Source organism: Anarhichas minor, unplaced genomic scaffold (assembly GCF_050575085.1).
Source record: "Anarhichas minor isolate MPS153535 unplaced genomic scaffold, ASM5057508v1 ptg000003l, whole genome shotgun sequence".
NCBI lineage: Eukaryota > Metazoa > Chordata > Actinopteri > Perciformes > Anarhichadidae > Anarhichas > Anarhichas minor.
In genome coordinates, this window is record NW_027466449.1 from 14,081,427 (window position 1) to 14,104,908 (window position 23,482).

The 23,482-nt window shown below is 40.5% G+C and overlaps 4 protein-coding genes across 7 annotated transcripts; 2 read left to right on the forward strand and 2 right to left on the reverse strand.

The window, feature by feature from the left end:
- The first annotated feature begins 618 nt into the window (after positions 1 to 618).
- dnajc11a (DnaJ (Hsp40) homolog, subfamily C, member 11a) lies at positions 619 to 7,812 on the forward strand. Of its 2 annotated transcripts, none has more exons than XM_076099320.1 (16): positions 619 to 747; positions 1,756 to 1,885; positions 2,023 to 2,096; positions 2,536 to 2,637; positions 2,764 to 2,892; positions 3,042 to 3,164; positions 3,257 to 3,330; positions 3,413 to 3,602; positions 3,707 to 3,792; positions 4,031 to 4,147; positions 4,517 to 4,672; positions 4,814 to 4,883; positions 5,141 to 5,198; positions 6,209 to 6,351; positions 6,554 to 6,683; positions 7,338 to 7,812. In XM_076099320.1, exons 1-16 carry the CDS (start codon positions 676 to 678, stop codon positions 7,361 to 7,363), a joined length of 1,680 nt encoding a protein of 559 aa, XP_075955435.1. In that variant the 5' UTR covers positions 619 to 675; the 3' UTR covers positions 7,364 to 7,812. The 2 variants fall into 2 exon arrangements, with proteins under 2 accessions (XP_075955435.1, XP_075955442.1); XM_076099327.1 differs by lacking the exon at positions 619 to 747 and adding an exon at positions 775 to 981.
- A 2,766-nt stretch (positions 7,813 to 10,578) lies between these two features.
- On the forward strand, positions 10,579 to 14,402 carry LOC142957476 (F-box only protein 6-like). The gene is made up of 6 exons (XM_076099341.1): positions 10,579 to 11,067; positions 11,542 to 11,800; positions 11,912 to 12,026; positions 12,127 to 12,222; positions 12,828 to 12,963; positions 13,051 to 14,402. The coding sequence occupies exons 1-6, from the start codon at positions 10,960 to 10,962 to the stop codon at positions 13,195 to 13,197; spliced, it is 861 nt and encodes a 286-aa protein (XP_075955456.1). The 5' UTR covers positions 10,579 to 10,959; the 3' UTR covers positions 13,198 to 14,402.
- LOC142957481 (cell division control protein 42 homolog) lies at positions 14,280 to 18,199 on the reverse strand. 3 transcript variants are annotated; one of them, XM_076099353.1, is made up of 6 exons: positions 18,087 to 18,199; positions 17,379 to 17,522; positions 17,196 to 17,268; positions 16,982 to 17,091; positions 16,548 to 16,745; positions 14,280 to 15,704 (listed from the first exon to the last, which is right to left on the reverse strand). In XM_076099353.1, the coding sequence occupies exons 2-6, from the start codon at positions 17,481 to 17,483 to the stop codon at positions 15,615 to 15,617; spliced, it is 576 nt and encodes a 191-aa protein (XP_075955468.1). In that variant the 5' UTR covers positions 17,484 to 17,522; positions 18,087 to 18,199; the 3' UTR covers positions 14,280 to 15,614. The 3 variants fall into 3 exon arrangements, with proteins under 3 accessions (XP_075955468.1, XP_075955483.1, XP_075955474.1); XM_076099359.1 differs by lacking the exon at positions 14,280 to 15,704 and adding an exon at positions 15,808 to 16,359; XM_076099368.1 differs by lacking the exon at positions 17,379 to 17,522 and having other exon boundaries at positions 18,087 to 18,147.
- Positions 18,200 to 19,261: 1,062 nt separating this feature from the next.
- LOC142960752 (CMRF35-like molecule 1) lies at positions 19,262 to 22,107 on the reverse strand. Its single transcript, XM_076102760.1, has 4 exons — positions 22,071 to 22,107; positions 21,610 to 21,975; positions 20,928 to 20,976; positions 19,262 to 20,750 (listed from the first exon to the last, which is right to left on the reverse strand). The coding sequence occupies exons 1-4, from the start codon at positions 22,105 to 22,107 to the stop codon at positions 20,597 to 20,599; spliced, it is 606 nt and encodes a 201-aa protein (XP_075958875.1). The 3' UTR covers positions 19,262 to 20,596.
- Positions 22,108 to 23,482: the final 1,375 nt, after the last annotated feature.

Below are 23,482 nucleotides of genomic sequence, written 5' to 3' on the forward strand. Positions count from 1 at the left end.
GGCCGCCGGTGTTGAAATGCAATGTATAGTTTGAGGGGGTGGTGCTGAAAGGACAGCTCCTCTGCTGCCTGCTGCTCATGCACCTCATGCAGTCAACGGTTTGTTGTTATTGCAAAGAGAGTAATAATGAACTAATGAAAGGCCTAATGCAGTGAAGCAATTTTCTCACCCCTTGCCTGAATTGTTCCTAGGTGGATAGAATGCAGATATTATCCCTTTAGAGCAAGGCATATGTACCTATCTGCAATATTAATTGTACTGAATTGGAAATGTAGCACTATATTCAAATGAGTGCTTTTCAGAATTAACAAGTGACCTAGCTACACATCATTTACAAAATAATAATAAAAAAAATTGATTAAAAGGAATTTAACAATCTTTGACTGTAGGTTATTAAGAAGATACCACTCTATTTGTTTTACTTTAGAGACAGATAACATATATTTTATAGGGGATGGTGCCCTTGTAAAATCTACAATAACGATGAACAACTGTACATTTTAAACTTGGTAATGAAAAGCACGTTGAAGGCAGCACGAACAAGCCAATGAAGCCGTGAACGTGAACACAGCTGCCGTTCTTGTCATTCATCCCCACCACACGGGGGCGACAGAGAGCGCGGATACGTCTTTGAGCTCCGTAAATTAAGCGAAGAAGAGATGACCGGTTGTAAACATGGCGTCTGCCTTGGACGATGATGAGATCCTTCATGATGATTACTATTCCCTGCTTAATGTCAGGAGAGAGGTACAATGTGCAGTTGTGATCCGAGTGGATGTTTGTGCAGGTGCATGTGGCTGTGTGTCCATGAACGTCCTACGGTTGATGTCCAACGGTTACCCGTGCAATCACATGTAACGTTAGCTAGGTAGCTAGCCTGTGACCCTCGACATTGATTCCTGTGCTGTGACTCCTCGGCTGGAAACTTTACAAGAACAGGTTGTCGGGTTACGACTTTAAAAACAGCTGTCAGTGGATGAAGTAAGATAGGTAACCGTGTGTTACTGTGGTAATCTGGCTGCTAATGCTAACCAACTGACAGTTTGTTTCAGTTTAATAATGATCTTTTGGACTGGATAGTGCTAACTAAGTTAGCTAATGCTATAACTTTACTTCACGGCTTCATCATGTATCATTTACAGTTGATCAGACTACAATATGAATATGTTCTCCGGTGTCTGGGGATCGGACCCTTTCGGTCGTGATGTCTTTATTTGTAAAGCAGAGAACATTATGTTCTAATGCTAAGTGGCATTTTACAACACAAAAATAACTTGTGGCACAGGGACATGCTGTTCCAGAGCGACTCAGTGTGATGCAATATTAAAGTTCATATATTTATTATAAAGCACAATGTTTGCATAAAATACTTTAATTCAAGAATAAATTAGGAAACGTTAAATCCGTCCCATCGTGTGTTATGTAGTTAAACCCAAAATGATTCACAGTCCCTGTATCAGGGATTTAGAAAAAATAATTTTAACAATAGAGAGATTGCATGCATGTGTATACATACTCTTAACTATGATGATTGGGTCAATACCTTTTTCTACTACAGTCTATTTCACAACAATGTCATTGTTACCTGAATGTAAGCAGCTAGTTTCTGCTCAGACTGTTCTGTCGTCCAACTTCATGAAGATCAAATACGTGCTGGATGATCAGATAATGAAGTCGGGAGTTTGTACGCTGTTGATCCAGTTCCCCACAAGTTTTGTCCTTCACATTCCCTTCCTTTTAAATGTCTTGCTTCAGGCAACACAGGAGGAGCTGAAGGTGGCGTACAGGCGGTTGTGCATGCTGTATCACCCAGACAAACACCGGGACCCTGAACTGAAGCGTCAAGCAGAGCATCTTTTTAACCTCGTACATGAAGCTTATCAAGGTGAGTAAAGCTTTGATTACGCCATTTAGTCGACTCCCTTTTCAGCTGCACATGAAGCTGATGTTGACTTCTATGTGTTACGGCCTACCTAGACAAACTATGTTTACGGTTATTGGTGGGTATCTATGTCTTTCTAGTGCTTCGGGATCCGCAGGCACGAGCTATCTATGACATCTATGGCAAGAGGGGACTCGATGTTGATGGATGGGAGGTAAGTTGAATGTTTCCGGCTACCTTGCCTTCATCCGTGTGGTCAGGGTTGTGTGTTTGCATTTGCCTCCATTGATCACTTTTTTTTAGTTGAACCAAGATTTACAGGGAAAAAAAGGATAAGCTTTCTTAGCATCCTTCTCTTTAGAATGCTTTAAAGCCACGTTTAGTTGGGAGTTGGGATGGAACATTTGTACATAAGCGTAATATTTTAGCTTTAGAATCTCGTGGCATGAAGCCTGCATTCTTACCATGAGACCATCCTGTCCAATATGACATCACCTCATTTAACCTGCGTGATATAGTTCCTGTTTTCCTTCATCTTTGCTTTGCTTAACAGTACAAAATGTGACACAAAATGTCCTGTAACTCTGTCTGCAACCTGTGAATCAGCCAATCCAGCGGTTGCTTTGCTCTCAAATCACATCTTTGTACTCCAGGTGGTGGAGAGAAAAAGAACCCCTACAGAGATTCGGGAAGAGTATGAGCGTCTTCAGAAAGAGCGAGAGGAGAGAAGGCTTCAGCAAAGGACCAACCCAAAGGTATGTCCAGGGGAAAGTAACACGCCTCACATTGAACCGAATGTTACTTAAAGAGTCATTTGGCATGTTGTGCATATTATTTACATCATTAATCGACACGTTCTTTGTCGAACATGTTTTTTGCAGGGAACTATTAGTGTGGGTATTGATGCCACGGACCTGTTTGACCAGTATGAGGAGGACTATGAGGATACGGTCGGAGGGGGAGTCCCACATGTGGAAATCAACAAGATGCACATATCGCAATCCATAGAGGTAATGGTTTGCTCCGGATTCTACTTTAGCTTTTAAGTTGCATTCTTACGATATGTTTAGGATTGAACGAGCTGTAGCCACGATTACATTTGCGCTACTTTTAGCTAATACTCATCAAAGGACTTGTTGTTCTGTGTGTTCTACCGCAGGCTCCTCTTACCACAAAAGACACGGCCGTTTTGTCCGGCTCCCTGTCAACCCACAATGGAAACGGAGGCGGCACGGTTAACGTGGCCTTTAGAAGAGTCACCTCAGCCAGTGGGTGGGGAGAGGTATGCTGCGTTCTCCCTCGTGTCTGCCTTTGTGCTACAACATGCAGTGACATTTTAAGATGTGAATGGGCATCTGTTGTGTGTGTACACAGGTAGAGCTCGGTGCTGGAGACACCCATGGACCTCTCTTAGGAATGAAAATTTTCCGGAACTTGACGTCTCGATTGTATGTGTTGAAATGCAAGACTACTCGATTTTCCCTTCAACATGAACAAATCAGTAATTTTTGTATTCATTTGTTGCCTCAGCTTCGTCACCGCTCAGTGCGCTCTCCAGTTTTCCTCCCGAGGCGTGCGCCCTGGGGTTACCACGATGCTCGCCCGCCACCTAGACAAGAACACCATGGGCTATCTACAGTGGCGCTGGGGCACCCAGTCCTCTATGAACACCAGCATCGTCAGGGACACCAAGAGCAGCCATTTCACCTTCGCAATGCAGGTTAGCAGCCAGCAGTTATATTGAACTCTGATGTTAGCCAAGACACCATAAATGCTTCCTTGTCCGGATTGTGCCAAAATGTTTTACATTTTTTCGCTCCGCAGGTTGGCATTCCTCACACTTTTATGATGGTGAGCTACCAGTACAAGTTCCAGGATGATGACCAGACGAAGATTAAGGGCTCAGTAAAGTATGTCGTCAAAGTGCTGTGTTTATTATTTGGAGAATGTTGTCATGAATCCATATTGAGAACACTGTTGTAGGTCATACTTAGATTTTCTTTTGTGTCAATTTTTTTGTACAGTAACTCCAATTTCTGTCCATTTATACATAGTTGGTAGTTTTTGTGCCAGAACTGACAGCTCCAGTACACTTTGAGTAAACTGACTGCAGAAGGAGAGGGAGTGACTTTTGTCTCGATGTTACAGATCCGGTTTCTTTGGGACTGTGGTGGAGTACGGTGCTGAGAGGAAGATCAGTCGACACAGTGTCCTGGGGGCCACAGTCAGCGTGGGAGTGCCCCAAGGTGTCTCCCTCAAGATCAAGTGAGTGAAACCTCTTTGCTCCAGTTTCCAGTTTGATGCGGGTTCTCCTCCACCGCGCTGTTGCCATGGCACCCATAGGGAATCGCGGCGTGACATCGCGCCAGCCGGTCCAATGAATATTCGACAAATTGTGTTTGTGCTGGGGCTGCATCTTTGAGGATGTAAACAAAGGATTGGGGCCCATTAAGATGCTACTTGGTCCTGGGATATGAGTTTAAAATAAATGAAGATAATCCTTTATTAATCCCACAGCGTGAGCATAAAGAGCACGTCTCTTGTTATTCCTTGACACAATATTCTAACGTCTTAGGAGCAATCGGCACACGATTCCCACTATCCTGTCTAACCTAAAGAACTCTATACCTGCAGACTAAACCGAGCCAGTCAGACGTATTTCTTCCCTATTCACCTGACTGACCAACTCCTGCCAAGTGCTGTATTTTATGCCACAGTTGGACCACTGGTTTGCTACCTCGCCATCCAGCAGCTCATTATTCGGCCCTACGTGCGGGCCCAGAAGGAACAGTAAGAACACCCTTCACTTTAAGTTCTTTCATGCAAGAAATGTTATTGGAAATAGCGCCGCGTGTATTATCACGGGCAGTTTTTTCTTTAGTTTTTTTTATGAGCTCATTTCATTTCTCCATTTATCTTTCAACTCACCAGAGACTTGGAGAAGCAGCAGGAGAGCTCGGCCTCAAATATAGCCAAGAAGAAACAGGAGGCAGAGGCTGCTGTGAGTATTTTACGGGCTTACATGCGACTGCGGTACCAATCCTACACGGCGGTTCGGCAGTCAGATAAGAGATGCAGGTCTTGTCCTGAAATATTACACGTCCCACACCCGTCAGATGAAGGGGCTGGGATGGGATTAGATAGGAGGCAAAGTCTGAGTGAAAATCATTAGTATAATCCATATGATTTGAAATCTCGTTGTTTGTGTCTGTCTCTTTCCTTTCCTTCCGTGTGCCTTTTCTTGTTTCTTCTCTAAAGGTCTTGCTCATGCAGGAGTCTGTGCGCAGGATCATTGAAACTGAGGAGTCTAGACTGGGTAAGATCTGTAATACGCATGTATTTTAAGCAGGTTGTGAAACTATTTGATTATCTTACATTTGGAACAGTTTTTAAATACGTTTTTAGGCGAAACAATTTGATGCCTGGTCGAACGTTGCCAACTTCAAAGTGTAGCTTCTGGGATGCGGTGCCTGTTTTCATTATGTGAAACGAGACTCGTTTGTTTTTATCAATAATGTCGCTGCTGGTAAATGTTCTGATGCAGTTCACACGTGAAAAACATCTTATATCTAAAGCAGAATACATGCTTTTAGTGATCATCTTGAGCAGTTCACTGACATCTACAAGGGCTCTGTGCCTGCAACAGGCCAGACTAGTGTGTGGGCCTCTTCATTGTAGGAGACTGATAATATCTAGTTTGATTTTGTGGAGAGTTTTTAAAATAGAGTTACAATTGCAAATAAAGGAAATCAGTGGATTTATTTTCAAAGCCCCTGCTGCTTTTGTGATGAGTGATAATTGGCATTTTTTAGTTTGCCTTTGTTAAGTACACGGACACAAAGCCCTCTGCAGTCATTTTCACCTTGGGGAGTGTTGCAAGTGATAATTGGCTTATGACACCTGTCACTGTAGAGGTTGCTTTAATTTTAGTATCATCAGAGGTCCTTTAGTCTTTGCACTTGTAAAGTAATGTTAATAGCAGGGTGTGTGTGTGTGTGTGTGTGTGTGTGTCCATGTGTAATGACAGACACACACACTTTATTATTCAACGGACCACTCTCTATGAAATAGTTATGGTATTGTTTATGTCGCCTGCAATTAAAATTAATTGTGCTGTCTTGTTGTTATGTACTTAAAACAAAAACAAGTCTCCAAAATGACATCGGGTCTGTTATTAAAAATGTGGCTAAAATGTCTAACGCACAAGACTGAGATGATTATTCCGTGGAAGGTGACCAACCTTTTTGAAACGCATTAATATAACACATTAATACATTACGTCTCCAGTTGATTCACACCGTCTTTGATGCTGCTTCATTAATCCAGGCCTCATCATCCTCAACGCCTGGTACGGCAAGTTTGTGACGGACAACAGTAGAAAACACGAGAGGGCAAAGGTCATCGATGTGACTGTGCCACTGCAGTGTCTGGTGAAAGACTCTAAACTCATCCTCACTGAGGCCACAAAGGTAAGAATTTAACCAAAGTCGATTTTACAGGTGTAATGTTACTGCATCCCATTGATACAGCACAGGGTATTGTCCTGGTACGTAAAACATGTAAATATACAGTACACATACTGGTTATAAATGTACTTATACAGTGTTACAAACTGCTGCATGATGATCCAGTCTGCTGCTGCCGTCACATGACCTTATGTTGGCTTTCCAGTCAGGACTCCCTGGTTTCTATGACCCCTGTGTGGGGGAGGAGAAGAGCCTGAAGGTGCTGTATCAGTTCCGCGGAGTCATGCATCAAGTCCTGTCAGGAGACTCCGAACCACTCAGGATACCAAAGCAATGTAAGTCCCATGTAGAATACAGCACAAGGGTTGGGATCGTGTCACAGTTTTGCATCCATGAAGGCGAGACAACACGGGCAAAACATGGGTGTGTGTCAATTTTGAGTTTGGTCCACGTCTTCTTTCAGACTAGTGGAAAGAAAACATCCAAATTTTATGACGGTCAGTTTATTTGTAGAGTTTTATGAACATTAAAGCATGTAAACATGTTCTAGAAACCCAAAATACAGGTTAGAACCTGGAAATGAACCTAATTTGTATCCTTTAAATTATCAATTTCAGAAAACGTGTAATACAAAAACTCATCACAAATACAAAGAAATATGCAATAATTTAATGTAATTATTCAACTGGGGAAGTTTCATGATGATATCTATGATTTATTTTTTTATCCTATTCCCCTGTAGAGTAATATTTAGCTACTTCAGTGCAGGATCAATGATTTGGTAGATCATCTTGAGCTGTCTAACCCGCCCCTGTTTCACATCTCACTGACAGCAGGGGGAGCTGACTTGAACCCTAAGTCATTGTAGACGTGTGTGTGATGCAACGTTTCTCAGAATATTGTATCTCCGCTCAGAGACGCTCCTAAAGATCCACTGAGCTATTCTGCCAGCAGCGTTATTTCTGACTTGTCTGTGATTGTTTCCACAGCTCACCGGATTGACGCAGACACATAGGAGCTCCTCCGCTGACCAAAAAGACTCATCTCTCAGCTGGTTGACAGAAGACGGATAAAACAAAAAACCTGTTTTAGATACGACGCGGATTTGGAAGTCCTTGTTACTCAGAAATCATGCATTTCCCTTTTTTTTTTTTTCTCTTTACATTCATTTAAATATGCAGTGCGGAGTGAAAGCATCACAGACTGGATTGATCATAGTTCAGGATCCATGGACAGGGGTTTGCGGCCTGCTTGAAAATTCTAAAGAGACACCAAAATCGATGGCTGCCATCTTATGTCCCGGGTCTTTTCGCCTCCTTGGTATCCATTTATTTTTGGTATATGGCTTGTAACTTGTGATTGAGGTCTATGTACTGTATTGTACACAAACTGCAGTGCCTACGTGATTGAATACATGAATGCACCTTTGTTTATTTGCCATATTATTAAAATCAGTCTCTCTCATGTTGCGCAACCATTTTTGGTAGTTTTTTTGTTTTCGCATAGCTTCGTAAGATGATTTGTTTTTGAGTATTTTGGTTTAATTGATTTGTCCATTTCATCAGGAAAAGAGGACGACGGAAATGTGTGAATTTGAATGTAGAGTTTAGAAAGAGAGTCCATCACTTGAACTGAGTCAACATGTCCGTTACACTGGAGGTCTCCTCCCTGTGAGCCTTTCCTGGATCTGGGTGAAATGTTAATGAATCTTCCCTCCCTTCACTTGTTTGTGTGGAAAGGGGAGGATTAACTGGAACCACTATAAGACCAAAGAGTGCTTAACTCCCTGTGAATAATGCGACCCTGCCTTCTCAGGAATAATAATGAGTGGATCATGCAAAGAGGGCTGAGAGATGCTGACCAAACGCTTCCTGAAACCCAAAACAACATCTCTACAGTGATGATTCTCTTGAAGTTTGACATGTTCTTCATCGGACCAATCTATTTGTATTTTCTCCAGGATAACTGAATAAGGTTTGACCAGAAGACCAGGATTGAAAGGATTTTAAGGCTTGAGACGGCCACAGTGATGAAAAGTGTTCATGATGACAGGATTGTAACAGTGGATGAAAGATTCCATCAAGAAATATCTTTTTATAAGTAAGATTTCTCTTTAGGATTTATTTTTAAATTCCACCCGTGTGCGTATGTTTTTTTGCCTGCTGTATTTGTAATGTGGTTAAATCCCACAGGCTGGATCCATATATGTGAAATAGCCTAATTGTTTTTATCGCTTCAGTTCAACAACATTTTACAATACCGTAGCATTTTTAAAAAGCAAGTTATCTGACAATGTTAATGCAGAGTTAATACAGTTAATGTTCATTTTACAAAATAGTACAATACCGACTAATGCAGCTGTTGTTGATTACAGACACGCATCACCCTGAACACACAACTCACGTGTGTCACAAACAGAACTTTGTCATAACTTTATTATCCTGAAGCAAAAAAGTGATGTTTCTCCAACCAGATGAACAAGCTCTTTAGATGCAACAGTCCTTTTGGTTTAGTAAATACAAGTGAAAAAATGTAAAGCTTTTTATTTGCCACACAAAACCAATATGTTAAATGGAATGCTAGAAGACTATGATTAATAGGACTAATTAGAAATAAGAATTTGCTTAACGAAATATATGTTGGTAGGGTTGTGCATTTTTTAAAATCTAAAAGTAAAAAAGTACATCAGTCAGAACCGTTTATTTGCCAAAGTATGTTACACATACAAGGAAGTTGACATTCTTATTTTGCTCATGTAACCTGCAGCCATTTTACATGTTGAAGGAACGTTTCTTTTCTTCTTGTAAACTATGAGTACTGTATGTGCTTCAGTTTCTTTTTGAAATGTCATTTTCATAAAACTCCCAATGCCGCACCTTAACAAGACAATCCTGAAGACGTCTCTTGAGCTGATTGAACACATTACTTATTGAACTTATCTGAGTTTGTTCTTTTCAGTTCTCTGTTTATTATTCACAAGTTAATCAATTGCGCTCTTTGTCCGATCATTACGTTTGCATGTAAAGTTTTCCCAACAGTCAAAATCATTTGACTTATTTGGACACTATTCAATCATCAGGAACAAAGTACACTGGAGACCCTCAATTGTTAATGTGATATACTGAACATACTATTATAGTGACAGCATGACAGATTTCAACAATAAATATGATCAGCAGCTGTTAATTTAAAAAAATAGTAAGTCAATATTTGACCCGCTTTCAGCTGCTGATATGTCACGTAATGCATACACAGCATTTTAAATATTCGCTTGTTTTGGATGACGTAATCCGCGTACTTCATGTCCGCCTGGGCTTCTCGCCTCCCAGGCCGGGCGCCCCGGAGAGTAAAACGAGCGCATCCTTGATGAACTGACAGGAGCAGGAATGTGTGACTGGAAGCAAAAGTGATGTTTCTCCAACGAGATGAACAACAGGCTCTTTAGATGCAACAGTCCTGTGTCTAACGTGCCCTGAACGTGTACATAATTAGTAATAAGAACTTTTTTGTTTGTTTGATTTGATCTAAAGTTAAGTTACAGATAATTGTAGATACAAAAAAGTCTGAATATGATTGTGTTAATTAAAGGTTCTGGTCTGGCCGTGTCCGACGCATGAAGAGAAAAGCTATGAATGAAGCTGTGTGTGCGCCACTCTTCAATCTAATGCAACTTGTGCACATGACTGCAGTAAAAGATAGTGTGTCTGGAGGGTACAACAACCTCTGGACGCCTTATCTTATAGCACTCAGTGAAATAGATAAAAGTTAAAGAATTTAAAGCTTTCACACAAAACCAATATTCGTAATGGCATGCAGGGTCGATGCTAAAACACTATGTTTAATAGGCGTAATAATCAGAAATAAGATGTACAAATGTACATATGTCACACATGCAAATATACAATAAAGTTGTGTACATTCTCGAGTGCAAAGCAAAGGATTCACAAAGGGCAGTGTGCTTGATTTACAGCAGTCAGATGACAGCATGGCATGAGGAAAGAAGAATATATTAATGTCTTTTTGTTGAAGCTGTGGAGTATTTTCTCTGTGCGGTACTTCCTCTTAAGTGAAGGACCTGAATACTCCTTCCGCCGCTGCCTATCGTGTGCAACAGGAATTGTGGCATTCCTAAAGAAATCCGTTTAGCCCCGCCCAATTGTGACGGTTAAAACCAATCAAATCCCGCTGAGTGGGAGGGAGTAAAGGTTCGATGTTAGCGGTTAGCTCCGCTGACGTCTTTAGTCTTACGTCCAGCTCGGGTGTCCAGGCGTGAATAACGAGCGCTACGTTCGTCATCCGCTCGGAATATTAATGTCTGTCGGGAATTAAAGTATGACACAGAAGATGCAGTAAAACCGAAAGTGACAGATATATCAGATACGTCGCTCGTCATATGTTAAGTTCAGAGTTACAGGAAACATTGGAGCAGCTTTTACCTCACTTTGCCTCGAACTGCACTTCCGTGTTGTGTGTTATCGGGTATAAATGTACGTGATACTGTAGCTGTACATATATCCGTTATAGTGAGCTGTATCTTCGCCACTAGGTCGATAGTATTTCGGTATATTTGGCTGGAAAAAAAAACGTCCGGAGCCTGGGTCTGTCCCGGGAATGAAGAGGAAAGCTAAAACTATGGGTGCAACTCACAGCTCTGGTTTAGCCTCGAGCCACAGTGTGTCTTCAGCTGCAGGACCGTCCGCCTCGCTCTCACAACGAGACGTAAGTGTTTACATTCTCCCTCAACACCAAGTTACCTGCAGGCAGAGCTTCACGTGGCTGCAGCCAGTGTTTTTAACTTAAACTTGTTGCAATCTGCAATGTGCAAGTTTCCTTTGAACTGGTGAAACTTTGAATTCACACCGTGCAGACATACACATAAGGTGCACTGTTGTATGCATGTGAAGCAATGACTGAATTGAAGAGGCATAATGGACTTATTCATAACTGTCCGGCTATTTGTGGAGAGGAGGCGCAGATAGGATCTCAGCCTGAAGGATCCACTGTCATTTAAGAAGTCATTCAAAGATGTAGGCAAGACGGCAATAAAAATACTCACAAATAAGCTACAAGATAGTCTCAGAAATGAGATGATTTCATGTATATGCAGTGTGTGTGGGGGGGCATTGGTCCAAAGTCAGAGCTTGAAAAGTAAACTGACTCTCCAGAGTTTGAGTTTATCTGTGTCCTCTCTAGTCTTTCCAGCTGTTCTCCGTTCCTCTGGAGATCCTGGAGGAGATCTTCCAGAATCTACCTCCCCATCAGGTGGTTTGTGTTTGTCGGCTGGTGTGCCATCAGTGGTGGGAAGTGGCCGACAGCGAGTCTCTGTGGAGAGAGAGATGTCGAAGAGAGGGATACCGCCTCCGCGATGCTTCCAGAATTCCCAAAGACTGGAGGTTGTTTTACTTCTTGTGCAAGAAGAGAAGAAATCTTCTCAAGAATCCAAAAGGAGATCGTAAGAAGCCGCAGAACTCATTTTACTCTACTTCTGTTCTTTTTCCTGCTCAATAACAAATTAGCTCTTCAGAAATAATTGGTCTCACAACCCTCCTCTTTGTTTTCATAGAGAAAATGAAGAACTGGCAGATACTGGAGAATGGTGGCGATAACTGGAAAGTGGAGGGAGTCATGGTGCCACATCCGAATGAGACCGTCCAGCAAAACTTCGTGACCTCTTACGGGTCAGTATTCACCAGCAGTGGCCCCAGAAAGCAAATGGCAGTTATGCGCTGTGCAACATTCCGATTGTGTAGCAGCTAAAATCCTCTCTGTTGTCTGCAGGATGTGCAAGAAGTCGCAGCTGATTGATTTGGCGGTGGAAGGTTACAACCCATTGTTTATGGATCACTTCCAGCCAGACATCAAAGTATCTGATTGGTGAGAAGGACACACATGAAGAACTCTCGCAGCTCTAAATCCTGATGATCGGTCACGAACCCAATTAAGTCAGTTCTTCAAGTCTTCCTCTTTGTTCGATTACGTTAAAACTTTGACATGCTTTTCATACATCCACGTAACGTTGTAGTTGCGAGGCTCGTGTAAAGGCTCATTGCATATAATGCAGCCCCCCCCCCCCCCCCCCCCCCCCACATGAAGAGAGGCAGGCTATTTGAACAGCTTATGGTGCTGGAATGAAGTCTGCTACATGTACAACGAGAAAAATAACAGATAAATAATATAGCGTAGACTATTTCAACATACTGATTTGTGTCGACAACAGAACCTCCATTTATCTATAAATGGAGGAGGCAATAGTTTGCCATGTGTGTGTGATTTAAAGTTCCGAGTCTCATAGTGCAACACAGAACATACGTTTGCCTGTGAGTCGTTTTTGCCAAACGAGGATTAACAAAAGATGCTTTCACTGTAACTATTAAAAATAATTAAAAGCAATAAACAAAACTTATCAAAAACATACAGGAATGTGTTTCCACTGAGGCTGCGGACCCCTGATCTATGTGCGCATGCTTTCGTTGTATTAGGTATGCCCCACGATGGGATTGTGGCAGTGAATATCAGATCTGCGTAGAGTTGCTGAATCAAAGAAAGAAGCCTGTCCAGACGTTTGCTCCTGAGACGGTTTACTTCGAGCAGTGGAACGATCATCAATGGACTCAGGTGAGTACAAAGCGTGAGGCATTAATTGACGAGATGAAGTTGAGGTACTCGAGGACAATTCCAGACTTACCGAGATGTATTTTTCAGATGACCCATGTATTCCAGAACTACGGAACAGGAGTGAGGTTCATCCGTTTCACCCACGGAGGCAAGGACACCCAGTTCTGGGCGGGGTGGTATGGCATTCGTATCACCGACAGCTGCGTGGAGATAAGTCCAGCAATGGACACATAGAGCTTAGTCATTCAGCGACTGCCTGCTTCCCGCCTCTGCATCAAGAAATTCTAAATTGCACCTTATTTTGGGAAATTGCACCAATTGTTATTTTGCTTATGTAATCTGCAGTAATTTTACATGTTGAAGGAACATCTTGTAAGAAGCTATGAATACTCTGTGCATCAGTTTCTTTATGAAGTGTCGTTTTCATAAAACTCCCAATGCTGCACCGTAACAAGACATACATGTAGATTTAGAGTCGCATAGCACGCTTTTCTGATATGCGGTTCATGAGTTAAAGCAGTTCTGTACAGCACAACTGAAACATTTTTGTCGAATTGAACGTGTTAAAAAAAATACTATTCTAGATCATGCAAATCTGAGATTATAATAAAATCACTCAAATAAACATTGAAATACCGTCCATGGCATCGGGTTTCAAATTTTGAGGTTAAAAAATGATCCAATTTTCCCAAAGAGCCTCACACACACACACACACACACACACGCACGCACCTTTGCATCGAGGTTAGTCGTTTCAGTACCAACACGTCGTTATGGTCCATGACAACAGCCTGAAACACAATCAGTTTCAGGTGCACTAAACAGTAAATCCCTCTCCATATTCAACATTCCTAACTTTTAATGAAAACTTAACACTTGAGTCAGAATTCAATCATTCTGTGTTCAGTGTTTTTGTACAACTGGTCGTAGAAGTCGTGAGGACAAGGTGCCAGATAGAGTAAGAAGGCAGCTTTGCTGAGCAGCCTCTTGGACTGAACCATCTGGCTCTGATGTCTCACGACGATAACACCATGAGGTTTTATGAAGGCACCTCTGGGTGCTGCGACGTCATTATTTAAACATCCACGATAAGGCCAGAATGAAGGCAAAATAAAAAGCCGATCTCTCAGATCAGAAGGGATTCCGTGTATGAATATGAACACTGCAGCACTAAAACAAACCAGCCTTAATGGACATTCTATTAATCTTTGCACTAACCTGTAAATGCGTAAGTTATGATGCTAAAAAGTTGTGTTGGAAAACTATATTATGTGGAAAATGTATACAATGTCAACATTTAATCATGTAACCAGACATTAGTATTTGAAGTTAGGTTTATTCATAATACTGGTTTATCGTGGCGCTTCATCACAAGCAAGATACAATACAACTTTGATGTCAAATTGAATAAAAACCAAAGAGTAACTCGTTCTCTCAAACATTTTCCTGGTTATTTTGTGTTCAGCGTCGCTTCATTTCCTCCAAATCTTTATTTGTAATGCACATTGTATTCAGTCAATAAGTTAGGAGTTATTCTCACTGTATGTACAAATCAAATTCAAGCCCGTCACAATACAGGCACGGTTCTAGTAAAAGACAAATGCAAACAGTGCGAGTTCAGTCACTCAAAACTCTTCACAGGGTTTCAAACTATGTATAGCATTTTTGAAAGAACGGTGTTCACTTTACAAAACAGTTCATTAGTCTGGAATCCTCCAACGTTCATCTACTGCAACTTCTGATACGCATTCAACACACATTAACTCACTTGTCACAAAAAGTAAATGTCTGGGAAACTGTTGTGCTCCAACTCCTTGCATATAGGTTGATGAATTGACAACTTTTTTTTTTCATTCCCACGTCTTTATCAGCTTCTGCAGATCTCTGCTTTGACGAGTGTCAATTTATAAAGTTATATTTTTGGCAAACTAGAACTACGATGGGAGTTTAGCCTAGAAGTGTCATATGTCAAATATTTCTCAGATCCGCCCAGAGGCTCTGTTGGCTGACATTGAACATGAAATTATGTATATATAAAAAGAAAAAGAGTAAACTACGGAAACTTTTATTAACACTTTAAGAAATGAATTCGTCTGTTTTTCTGTGACAATGCCGTGTCAGCCACATGCAGTCTTGTGCGACAGGGTTGAACATATAGTACACATGATAAACTTCAAGGGAATTACTTAAAGAGTAAGGAATAGATGGAGCACACACTAATACATGACTGGAGCCGCTCACTAACCCAACACACTCAGCTTGTTTGAGTATTACAGGGCCCACAATAAAACTATTAAAATACCATTTCATATCGTTTTCTTTTGGAATCACACTTCTGCAAAACGAACTCTAAACATAATGCGGTCAAACTGAAACAGCATTTAATTATGTCACCAACAGCTTGTTGATGTGTACAAGTATTCAGTGTTCCCATCATGTAAAACCATTTCAACGGCATCAAATCATCACAAGTCACTCCATCTCAAAACCACGTTCAACACATTGAATATGTATTTAGGTTAGGCTAAGTCAGTCAGAAGGCAAATATGTCACAATATCTTAACTCATGTTGGAATGTGCTTGTGCAACACACCTCTTCAGTACTGTTAACCTAGATTTGGAAACTGGTGTGGAGAAGGCTGCGACGGAACTTAGAGCAGAACGCATTTACGCCTTTTCTTAGGTTCAGGAGGCTCCAGGGCAGCCAGTATTGCCTCATCAAACACATTCTTTAATCCTTTCTGTGGAGATAAAATATTAATATTCAAAACAGGGGCTGTGCTCCAAATACATATTAGCATCTTCAGGGAACTAATTGCAAAAGAAGGCTGGGGTAGAAATGGGAGCAGGGCAATCAAACGTTTCCTTTATTCAAATAACATTATACAAGATTCCTTCATGATCAAGTTGTCCGAGTAAAGACAAGAAAAGGCTCATGGGGGAATTTATGATGCTGCAGTAGAAGAAAAAAAAAAAAGGTTACTACTGTCTAAGACGGATTGTGGCAGAAATGCTTTGGAGGTAAAACTGATGCTGAATAACAAACAAATGCATTCATGTCCAATTTCACAGACAACAGAAAGAAGAACTAAAGGTTGGCACTCTTGTTATATCAGGCAGCATAATTGTGATTAGGCCAAGTTGAAAAGAAAGCACGCATGAACAGAAAGGGGGGAAAAAAAGTTAATGGGCACAAAGTTTTTTTTTTAAGTTTAAAAGAGCGTTGTGGTTGTTTTAGTGACAGACATCTCTTTACAATGAGTAAGCAGCAGACAATCGAGAGGCAAAGCTAGATGCAAGGAGACATCAGAACAAACAGCATTTTCTCTTTCTCTGAGTTTCAGGGGGCTCTAAAGCAGCTAGGATAGCCTCGTCAAATACGTTCTTCAGTCCCCGCTACAGGAGGAGGAAAAGAAAGGAGAAAGACAGGCACACAACACAGAGTTAGATGAAGGTTGTTTTTTTTTAGCAAAATGCTGTTAGCAAAAGACAAAGGCAACATGTGTCCACCCCGGCTAGGAAACTGACAGTCAGGCACATGCTTGCCACGCTGGCTTCAAGCGCTGTTTACTGGAAGCTCTTACCTGTGTTAGGGCTGAGCACTCGACATATTTGACTGCCTTAAGGTCCCGAGCCAACTTTTCTGCCGTCTCAGGGGTGATCGGCTTCTGTTTGTTCTTAGCGAGCTTCTCCACGGTAGAGGGGTCATCGCGCAGGTCGATCTGAGTGCCTACCAACAGGAACGGGGTCTTGGGACAGTGGTGAGTTATTTCAGGAACCCACTGGAGGGAAAAAAATAAATAAAACACACACGGGGAAACTCATCACCAAAAAGGCAGACACACTCATTTACAAGTGATGCTACATGTAGGACGTTATGCATGAAAATGCTATTAGCTAAACTATGAAGTATGAAGTATGCCGTGCAAGCGGTTTAATTTCAGATATTTGGAAAGAGGATGTTATTAGATTTGTGGGTGAGCAACCTCACTGCACTTGATAAACACTTTGTACTCACCTTTTCTTTGACATTCTCAAACGAGGAAGGTGAAACACTTGAGAAACAGACTAAGAAGACATCTGTCTGTGGGTAGCTTAGTGGTCGTAACCTGTCATAATCCTCCTGTCCTGTAAAGAGACAACACTACAAATTAGCTTATCATGTGTCAGACAAGCAGATGTACTTAACTCCATTAGGAATGTAATTAAAAAGGAGTAAAACATAATCTTACCTGCTGTATCAAATAAGCCAAGGGTGTACGGTTCACCCCCAATCATTACAGTTACTGCATAGTTGTCAAAAACCTGTAATACAAGAGTGAATGGAATGTTTGTTTCGTTCAAGGGTAGCTTTTACTTTACTTTCTGAACCTGTCAGCATGCATCGGACTCTGAAACACACCAAACTCACTTACTGTAGGTACATATTCAGAGGGGAATTTGTTCGTGGTGTATGAGATCAGTAGGCAGGTTTTTCCCACCGCTCCATCACCCACCACCACACATTTGATAGTCTGCATCTCTGTACTTTTTTTTGATTCTGCTGGGAATGCAGTTAGCTGTTGGGAGAGGTGATAACTCGTTAGGACATTTTAATGTGTTTGGATTGTTGTTGTAACATTGGCTCTGAACTCATTACGTTTATCTCGGTGTCTGCCCTAACGACAGCTTTGATTAAGCAAGGGGGTCTAAGGGAAAAAAGGCTTCGTAAGCTAGCATTAGCTAACGCTGGATAAATGTCACACCCCATCACCAGAACTGTCTGGAGGCTAACGTTAGCTATTGACAACGTTAACTCACTTGCATCAACACTTTATTACCGAGCTAACTAGTATTTTTAAATTAGGCAATATATAAATCACACAATATCACACTACCCAGCTTATTGAACGCGTAGTGACGGTGAAAATGTATTTGTTATCGGTTAGCAAGCTAAGCTAACGCAGTGCTAGCAATCACTAGACAATGCTAGCTAGTTAGCTAGCTTAGCTAATGTTAGCTTGTAAAGTAACGCTAGTTCACTCGCTGTATCTCAGTCCCAGCTAACAAGACGAAGCATGAAAACATATATCCGAACTCCTATCTATACTAACATCAGTCAGATAATTGTTTTCGTTACGTACCAATGTCCCTCCGCTAGCTGACGTTAGCTGTCTATTTCGCCGGGCGTTGGCACCAGCGATCAACGGCAACTTGCTACACTCGGGGAGAAGCTAAGTGAAGTCCAGACATCAACTGTCAAGGTAGAGAGAATAATACCGGTTATCACCTTCAAAATAAAACATTTAGCATGCGTACCTAAATATTAGACTACGTATTATTTTAGAAAGACAGGAACTACACTAACAAATTATAACATATTTTTAATCAAATCTATAGTTTTTTATTTGAGGTACTTCGTCCCCATATGCAGTTTTCATATATTGTAGGCACAGCGGTGGAATGTAACTAACTTATGTTTATTAATTAAAAGAAAACTGTGCCTGTGCTGTCCATTTTGAGGTAACTTAGTTGTAGGCTACTTTACTTGAGTATTTCCATTTTATGCGACGTATTGGATGCCAATACAGTACTTTTTACTCCACTACATATATTTATATTTGAGTCAAGTCAATTGCATTTATATAACCCAATATCCCAAATCCCAAATTTAAATCAAGGGGATTTACAAACCGTTGGCTACGATATTCAACTCCCTCTGTCCTTACTTAGGACTTTTAGTTGTGTGTTTTTATTTTATTTTATTTTGTTTTATTAGTTTTGGATATATATTATACAGTATATTAGTGTTAGTCCTTCCCATCCAATTCTAATGTCTGAATAACTTTAAGACATAAAAGTGAATTGCTCTTTTAGAAGGTGTACATGTTTATGCTAATTGTTATTATATAAGGGGCATAAAGTGTAATAAAAATATAATTTTGAAATTATTTTGTTTAACAAATGTAAGACAGGCCTAACCGTTTATTCATACAAGCCTGCACTTGTTTTCGTTGTGCTTTTATTTTGAAAGCTAACTTTCTCTGGTTATGGTGGCTGTCTTGACACGAGTTCATGCCAGTGGTTCCTGCAGCAGAAGTGGTGACATCACCTCCTAAATCTCTCACACCCTCTTCTAAATTTGAGCTCCACCTCTTCCACACTAAATCTACACGCTGCAATTTAAGTAATTTGAGTACCAAACATGTTTTTTTATACATGCACTATATTGTGTGTATTTAGCTGAGCTGTTAAATACAGAAAAATATGAAAACATCTACAATACAATAGCCCTGAAATGAATACTGCATTACTGTAATGATCTTTTGTTGTTTTTATTGTTTAGAAGTTGACACAATCCTGTGATATGTTTTAAGGGCACAGCTACTTTGCTATAGGCCTCTTTGTGGAAGACAGTTGTGCATGTCACAGTAGAAAAAGCACAGGTGCAACTAATAGAATGACCGATGGCTGAATTCCTTTATTGCATGCTGGCTCACTGTCACACTGATTGCTTTACTGGGGCACATGAATAGAACAGAGTCGTTGTTAATGTTATTAGTAACAACTGTGCTTTATATGACAAGTCTGCTCTGAAAAAGACCTCAAAGGCGTTTTTCTAATGTTTTGTCCCCCCTCATTTACATGCATGAGGGTGACAGAACAACAAAAACAACATATAATGCAATCTAATAACACACTGCCGGAGACTAAATACTTAAGTACCTCTTTGACAGGTATAAACTGAACATTGCTTCGCAAAAAATAAGGATTATTGCATTCGATTGCACAGGTTTGTCTAATAAAACTGTGAATATATGCGGCTCTATGTACTGTTCTCTGAAAGCACAGACCAGCAGACACAATTATCCAATACCTTGCCGCTACAACCGGCAGGGTAATGAAATCTGCTTGACAAGGTTGACAAATCACCAGTGCCTCTTTGAGAGAATAAGTCACATTTTCTGGGGGATTTTAATATAATTTAGCTTTGATTTGTGACGGTCCCTCCTCCGTTCGTTGGTGGCTGCAGAGCTATTGGAGGGTAATCAGTGACATGGGACACACTGGGCCCGGTAAACCCCTTTAAGCCAGAGCAGCAGCCAGCAGTTTGGGCAGAAGTCCGCACACCACACATCTCTGCATTGTGGCTTTTGGTGTCTTTTCCTTGTTTTTACAGCGTAAACATCCATGCAGCACATTTTACAGATCAAATCCTTTTCAGACTTCACAGATTCCTCCCATGGATTTTTCACAAGTATAAATAAATTATCTTGCCTTCATTTTTGTGTTTCTGCAACGTTTCAGATCTTTGGAGCACTACACCACTGACTGATTTTATAAAACCCAGAGAAACTGGTGGTAAAAGTATCAACCTCTATTGTCCATATAAGACCTGCAAATATGTTAAATGAAAGCCAAGAGCCTCACAGGGGCGCCAATTTTAAGATGATTGGATATTCAAAAGTTGGGCCCAAAGTTATCCAAGGCCCTGGCACCAGAATTAATTTAGGTTTTAATCATTTATACTAAGAAAAAAAGAAGCCGAAAGCCACTTTTTGACTTTGGTTTATTTCTCAGTTTAATTCACCCACTGATAGAATGTCCACTGGAGGAATAGTTTTGTAGCCTGCAGTATAAATTATATAATATATCACCTATAACTTTCAACCACAGATGTTTCAAATTGAAGTTGTTGATGCCGCCGTATTTTTCTTGCAATCGTTATCCTCCACTCAGCGATGTGTGTTGATACCAAACAACACAACATTAGAATAAAGAGGATCCAACGCAGCGTCGCCCACCAACTGGTTCAAACACACAAACAAAATAAGGTTTTAAAATACTTTACTTTTGCTCATGGCACATCATCTCATATATTTTATTAATTTGATTGATTATCAACTGCTCTTAATGTTTTTATCAACATTCCACTGAATGACTATTGGAAAGTTCAGTATATTGTCTCTGTAGATTCTTCTCACCTTATTTCATCTTGTTCTGGAATAGTCGTGGTGGTGGTTGTTGTTATCACTGTGGAAAACAATACTTTGCATTAAACGTCAACAAACTACTTTTACTGACTGATCAATCCTGTCTACGACAAACTGTTTAACCATCATATGGGCCCAATATTCCTTGACTGAATATATATGTTGGCCAGCCACATCACCATGAGAACAATAAATTAAACTGTTTGCACATTTCAATACTGTTATAAAATGTTTTTGTGTTTTTTGTAAATGATGTAGGTCCCAGACCTTCTGTCCCATTGAGGGACAGCAAGACTGCTGTAATAAGAATTTTATTTGTTATTGGAAAATATGATCTAGATACTGTTTCAAATGTTTTTACACCCTGCAAAGAGATACAATGGGCGTAATAATTCATATTTTAGTTTTCTTGGAGTGAAAAATGCAGTTTCCCTTTTGTTGGTTAGTTGCAACAGACATTTTTTGTCCATAATGTGGAAGTCAAAATTGTCTTTGACTTCACAACACATGAAAAGAACACAATTTGAGGACAGACATTAGCAACAACAAAAAACACAATTTCAAGGAAAATAACTTTTAGATTTTAGTCAACTTTAGTCGCCTACAAGTGTGAGTCAGTTTCTGAGTTTTTGTCTTTCTGGGTCAGTAAAACATTATGAAGCTATTAGTATACCTGTGTTGGAGACGCTGAGCTTGACACCGCTGAAGATATTCCTTCCCTGTCTGGCGATGACACACCAGTACATATCATCATCACTCGCTCCGAGAGAATTGATAGTGACAGTGAAGACCCCTGCCTCCTTATCATCTGCAATGGAGCTTGTGCCTTTTTGTCGCCCCCTGGGTGTTTTCACCACTATGTCACACAGCTCATATATCGATCCTTTGCACCAGTACTTTGTGTAGTCTCTGAACTGACTGTCGTACTGACAAGAGACTGTCACAGATCCTCCGTATGTTCCTGTCACCACCTCTGGAGCCGACAACTGGACGGAGTCCACAGCATGCTTTGTTAGCCAGAAGAGACAGAGAACTGGAGCTGGGAAATGCAAAAAAAAAAACACAGGTGAATCGGTCTTTTCAAGTTTCTCGAGCATTACACAGCGACAGTATTTTTAAAAAAGCTGCTCTTACCGTTGAAGAGGCCAAGAGATACCCCTGAGGTCTTCATGGTGAAAATGCAAAGAACAATGGGAAGCAGAAGCAAAGTGTGCAACATTGGCCGACTTCCTCTTATGTCTCCTATGTTGTAAGATTTGTGCAATGATGTGATTCATGTGATTTGAGTAGGCTTGTGTTTGCATGGTTATTGTTGTGTTGAGATCCCACAGCCCATAAATCTTTCTCTTGTGTATCTTGTCCATCTGTGTGGGATACTTTAAGGTGCATGGGAACTGTAAGGCCAGTTTGTTTACTTAAACAGTAGGTGGCACTAAAGACCATTAGAGGAGGTATTATGTTTAGTACACTCTCTATCATCCTCTTTATTTTTCTTTTGTGTATTTCAGGAAGAAAGAAGAGGAATGAAGACCACATGAAGAAAATCAAAAGAATGTTCCCGTTTCTCACAAACATGCATTACATCAGTCTTCCTGTTGCGAAACAGAAATCGCTCTCGTCAGTCTCTCTGTCCGTGTATCTGTATCTATCTGTGAATCTGTGTGGCGGTATCATTTACTATGGGACAAACAAAATGATCTTTTGCCCCATTGCTTCACAAACATTGCATTTATCTCAGTATTTCCTCAGGCTTTAGTTCATCTAATTTAAATCTTTGCCATTTTTAGGCCACTCTACATATTTAATGGATTAATAATGATGTAACTGATGCCATGTATTATCATAAAAGATTTCAGATTTCTTTCCACAGGCTTTGATATTTCATGTGCATATCACATCCACAGCGTTTGACTTTGTTGTTCTCTGAGGTGCAGTCCCGTCCTATGTTTAGTTATGCTACAGTTCATGTTATATTTTGATTTGTGTCACGTCATCTCTCTCAGTGACAGCTAACATTGCACTGTTACAGTGTTTATAAGAACCACCAACGCAGACTTTAAATGGTTTCAGTCAAAATGTATACATATATACATGTAGATGTAGCAATTGTAAGGAAAATATTTATATAACAAATATTACTATATATTATCATTGTGTACTCTGAACTGAGTTTGTCCGAGAGCAGAGGCACAACACAGTTCACATTAAGGTAGCCTGACACGTCTTTTCCAAACAAGAGTATACTGAACTTCATGCTGCATATTTTATTTCGTTTTATTACAGTCTGTGAAATTTACAGTCTATATATTACATTACATACACACTTACAAATGTATAGCAACAAAGATAAATATATTCTCTGAGTTTTGGAAAAGCTGGAATGACGTTAATGTGTTCTTAAAGGTCAAGCCGCATTGGAAAACAGAACTATGAATGTGACGCATGCGCTGGTGCTGAGTAACTGTGAAGGTTACGACACCCACAGGCACAAATCTGTTTTTGAAAACTTCCCTTATAACTTCATTTTATTAAACCTATTAAAAAAC